At 36.1% G+C, this 5,027-nt stretch overlaps 1 protein-coding gene and 1 non-coding gene across 3 annotated transcripts; one reads left to right on the top strand and one right to left on the bottom strand.

Moving 5' to 3' along the window:
* Positions 1-437: 437 nt before the first annotated feature.
* On the top strand, positions 438-658 carry LOC120123126. The gene has a single exon (XR_005516166.1). It is a non-coding gene; the product is annotated as a small nucleolar RNA U3 (small nucleolar RNA).
* Positions 659-2,228: 1,570 nt separating this feature from the next.
* On the bottom strand, positions 2,229-3,912 carry LOC120122932 (protein sym-1-like). Of its 2 annotated transcripts, none has more exons than XM_039141970.1 (5): positions 3,610-3,912; positions 2,987-3,142; positions 2,763-2,893; positions 2,632-2,673; positions 2,229-2,344 (listed from the first exon to the last, which is right to left on the bottom strand). In XM_039141970.1, the coding sequence occupies exons 1-5, from the start codon at positions 3,865-3,867 to the stop codon at positions 2,257-2,259; spliced, it is 675 nt and encodes a 224-aa protein (XP_038997901.1). In that variant the 5' UTR covers positions 3,868-3,912; the 3' UTR covers positions 2,229-2,256. The 2 variants fall into 2 exon arrangements, with proteins under 2 accessions (XP_038997901.1, XP_038997900.1); XM_039141969.1 differs by having other exon boundaries at positions 2,632-2,671; positions 2,760-2,893; positions 3,610-3,910.
* Between the last annotated feature and the right edge of the window lie 1,115 nt (positions 3,913-5,027).

A 5,027-nucleotide genomic window follows, 5' to 3' on the forward strand; every position in this document is an offset into this window, starting at 1 on the left:
TATCGTTAAATATTTAACATATAATTATTAAATTAGAAAAACTAATATTATCGATGCTTTTATTAAAAATTTAACCATTAAAACAGAAAAGAAAAGATAAATTAATAATTATTCATTTAATTTATCATAATAAATAGAATTCAAAATTTTGGCTTAATACTATAAAGAAAGCATTAAACAGGCTAATAATAATCCATGAGTTTTTGAGCGATAAAAATACTGTTATAGCCGGGATGGTGTATTATATTATACCAGTCGTTCTTTTAATTTACTTTTTGGTAAATTAACTACTCGACCCTTTTAAGGCTGAAGTATATAATGGAAGACACGCGTAGGTTAAAACACTGACTATTTGTCGGAGGCTGAACAAAATCCCACAACGAAGAGGAAAGACTACAGCAAAGGGTATTTAACTTAGAATCGGGAGCTTATAGGACACGACCTTACTTGAACAGGATCTGTTCTATAGGCTCGTACCTCTGTATCCTTGAGTTCTAAGGAGACAGGATTCCAAGTCTGGTTGATGAACGGTGGCTGTGTGATCAGAGCGTGATTACTGGTCTTTGTGGTTCTAGATGTTGAGCTCACCAGGACCGCAGAGGATCGTTCTCAGCTGGCTTTGACTAGCTGGGATTGTCACGCAGCTGTCTGACAGACTCCCTATCTTTTTAGAGTTTTTTGTTTCTCAAAATTTTTAGGGCTAAATCAAATACAATCCAATTAGTTGAACTTTCTCTATTACCTGCCCGTCTAATTAGTACTCAAATCACTTTGATTCAGGAGGACAAAAAAGGCCGTAGCATTCCAGCTTAGGAATATGGGTTTCCAAATGTACTCTTGTTCTCTTTATGGACATGAAAGATATAGCTGGGGAATTATGATAAAAAAGAAAAGGATTTGCAGGCGGTAAAGCCTACAACGACTGTTCATGAAAGTATTTGCCATTCATACTTTCATTGTAAAAAAAAAAATCTTTCTCTAATTTTCTATTAATCCAATAAATAATATGACAATAAAAATAGTAATAACAAGTCTCTTTTCTTCTGTCTGTCGCTTCCATATTCCTCTGTTTCTGTTTTTAACATAAAAAAAGGTGGAAAAAACTAAGAGATTCGCATGCAGCAATGGCTCAGCTACTTTCTCCTGTGAGTACAGATGCTCTGAAACTCCATAACCGATCCTTAAACATGAGTAGAAGAAGCTCATGGATAAGACTGGAGCTTCTTGAAGCTCGTTGGGTCACGGTGGTCCAAGGAGAGGTTGTGGCAGAGTCAAGGCTACTTTCGTGAATACTGCTTCAACTGACTCTCTTGCTGATGATTATTATGCTGAACTATCAAATCTGATAGTATTCTCAAATACATCCGCTTGATTTTTATGAAGCTGCTTTCAAATGTAAATCTAAGAAATAGTGACTTGAACTTTTCTTTCACAAGCTTAAGTAATGATGATGCAGCAGAAAGATGGTGGTAAAACTGATGCATACTGGACCAACCTTTGGGGCAAGCCTAAAGAATACAAGAAATCAGGTATGTTTTTTAAGTTTTTTTAGCTATATTTCTTGGGCTCAGAAATGAATATAAGGTGAAAAGTTGTTTGCAGAGGAGGAAGTTTAGTGAACGAGAGGGCAAGAAGATGGAGGTAGTATTCAATAAGGCTCCCAATATTAAACTTCCAGAGGCTCTCTCCAACATTGATAATTAATTTAACCCACCACTTATATATTTTTACCACTCCTAAAGCTCAAAAATCAAATTTTTTTACTGCCTGCCATGCACTAGGTTCTCATCGTATACAAACATCATTGAATCAAGTATATAAACATAATGAATATGGAAAAAGAAAATGGGGTATTGGACCCGATGCAAGCTTGTGCCTTGTTCTAATATTTCTATTTCTATTATATTTTATTAGAAATTTCAGATTTTTAAATGTGATTTAAAAAAAACAGTAAATTCAATATTGTATTTGTATTCAGCATGCAGATAAATTCATACTACTTTAATATCCTATACAAGCAATGCACTCTGCCAACCAACTCAACCTATGAAGAAATCATCGCACAAATTCAACTTCCAAAACCCAATCCCTTCATTTCTTTGGCTTGAATTCCGACAGATTTTAGGTCAACAATGAATTAACATATAAAAAAGTAGACCATAAGTAGTAGTAACAAATAAGCTCAAGGGAACTAAACCTGGAGCAGGAACTCAAAATATGTCATTAGCTAATGTGACATGAATGGTGAGATCGAATCTACTTGCTCAAGGTTGATGATAAGTAAAAGTTCCAGAAAATGGATCTTGTGGACATGAAAGCTACACGGGCTTGAAGAGGAACCACCCTGTCAACCACCAAACAGATTGCACAAGCATGTTATTGTAATCCCCATCATTTAATAACTAGTTATTATTCTTCGACGATGAGCATCATCCGGTTTGAAGTAAAGAAATATTTTCGGATATGTAATGTCACGATATGATCAAAGACGTAACTGTAAACTGAAATAGCATAAGAAATGGATGGATTCAGGATATTTTTTCAGAGCTTCAACATTGGAGTTGTTGAAGTACTGCCATGATTCAATGACAAACCAAAATGAATAGATGACACAAACAAAGAAATGTTTACCAAAAATTCAACAAGCTGACGGGGATCCAAAACCTAAATCCTGCATAATTAAATATAAACATCAAAATACGCCAAATCTAGATATCTTTATTGACCAATTTGCAAATTGCTTCAAATGAGGGTTTTACCATAAAAAAAGTGACGGAAGAGCATCCTTCTGATATTTATTAGGGAGCTCTGAGAGCTTTCCTAGCCATAAATTGTTCCATGCAAAGACAACAGCAATCACACAAGGACCAAGCACTATCTGGTTTAGTAAAACCTGCAAGAATCAAATGTTTCAAGTGTTGTTCTAACGAAGTTATTCAGTTATTTTCCGACCTTAAAACTCATTGCACTACGGAAACCACTTTACCTTCAACATTATATTTTGCGTTGTCTGGTGTGGCAAACAGTGATCCAGGTACTTGTACCATGCGTATGAACCAGGACCATATAAAAGAAATCCATATGTAGTCATCCTCAAGGAACGGAGCCAATCATGGTGTGAAATGACACTTGACATGATATTCTAAGATGGAGATTAGGTTAAAATAAAAATTACAACAGTAATGCGCTGAAATACTCGTGTCAATACAATAAAAATCATCCTACCAGATAGTCAAGTCTTGTCAAAACTAAAAGAATATATACCCACTATTTTATATACACATAAAAGACGAAGAGAACATGATCCATGATAAATGAAACCAATATTCCCCATATCCTTTCATCCACCAGTGTCTACCCACAAGAAAGGCTGTAGGGTGATACATGAATATGCAGTCCAAGGCTGCAGACTTACATTTCTAGTTGTTGGAGTAAAGCTACCTAAAGACCATATCGAAAAGGACATGCTAATACCTCAAGCCACATGCAGTGTATTTATACACTATGTTCTCTTCACGACGGTGGATGCAGGGCAACTAATGATTAGGGTCTATCGTAATTTTCTGATCTGATTCATTGAGGAAAAATGAAAAAAAATGAGAATAGTACCTTACTTGTGTCACTGGAATCAGAAACGGACTGCTTTCGTTTTCTCCAGCGGTCATTGAGTTGAGCAACAGTGTCGCCCGTGAGAGCGAGTGAAGCAGCCGTCACAGCTTGCTTCAACGGGAAACGGTGTCCCCCACCACTTGTTGGCTCCACCTTTGAGTCCGAGGACTTCGACTTTGACGGAGACGGCCTTTTTGGACTTCTTATATCAGGAAGTTTCCAAGCCCAAAACGCACCATTGCCGCCCAGTGCTTCCATTTTTACCAAGTACCAGCTCCAGAATTTTTGGGGAAAAGGCTTAAAAATGAAAACCATCCAATTGTCTACTACTACCAATACCACCGATAATAATAACAAGGGTAAACTAAAATTTTAGACCCTGAACATTCAAGTCACTTGCATCTTGGTCACACAACTTTTAGAACTTGGAATACAGTCCCTGAATAAAGCTTGGTAATTAAATTTGAAGTAATTCTGAATAAAACTCGCAGTTACGCCACCGAATGCTTTGTTTGTTACAAGTTTCTTTTTGGAATAAGTTCTTTAAGAAGATCTATTGATTCCTTCTTGTAAAATTAGAATTTAACGCGCATTGTGAATCGGTTTAATGCTTAACAAACATTGCAAACCAAGGGGTTAGTTGCTTAGCTTGTTCAGTCATAGACCTTTACTCCTTAGTTGTTGCTCACTCCCGAAGTTGTGGCCTTTTTAGTCTAGGAACTTCTGTGTCTGGTGGTTTTATATTTAGGTTGGTATCTGTTGATGGAAAAAAATGATTGTATCAGTCGATGGCAGTTCATCCTTTCTAATTTAAATGGAGAATTGTAGCTGGTGATCGGTCGATAATCGACCGATTGTCAGATGGTTAAGGTCGCCTGTTTTTTTATTAAGTGTAAAAAAGAAAGGTAATTCGTGAAGAAGATGAAGATCCGAGAGCTCCCTCACTTCTTGTGTCGGGTTTCATATATTGACCCTTGTATTCGATGATGATGTCAGTCCTAAGATTATGAATATCGACCGTAGGCTGACAATGTAGTTTAATATAACTGTCTATTAGTGGAGTTGGGTCTCATTGAATTTTTTGGGTATGCCAGATATTTTATTAAAAGGTGGTGGTACGTAGATCAGATAGTTTAATTAGTTCTGAAGTAATTAATACAAAAGATAAACTCCGAAGGAATAACAGTAGTCTTCTTCATTTATTGGTAACTAGCTTTTTATACCTATGATTTATAAGGAGCTCAGCATTAAAGCAGTATATTAATAGTAGTAATTTTGCTGGTTATGTTGAACTGGCTATATTTTTTTGTGCAACTTTGAAGACAATCGATTTTCATCCTTACATGTGAATGGGGTATCAACGGGGTGGATATGGCAAGTCGTAGATGATTGTAATTATGATACTGAAAGTTGAGCTT

This window comes from Hibiscus syriacus, unplaced genomic scaffold (assembly GCF_006381635.1).
Source record: "Hibiscus syriacus cultivar Baekdansim isolate YM2019G1 unplaced genomic scaffold, ASM638163v2 tig00110388_pilon, whole genome shotgun sequence".
NCBI lineage: Eukaryota > Viridiplantae > Streptophyta > Magnoliopsida > Malvales > Malvaceae > Hibiscus > Hibiscus syriacus.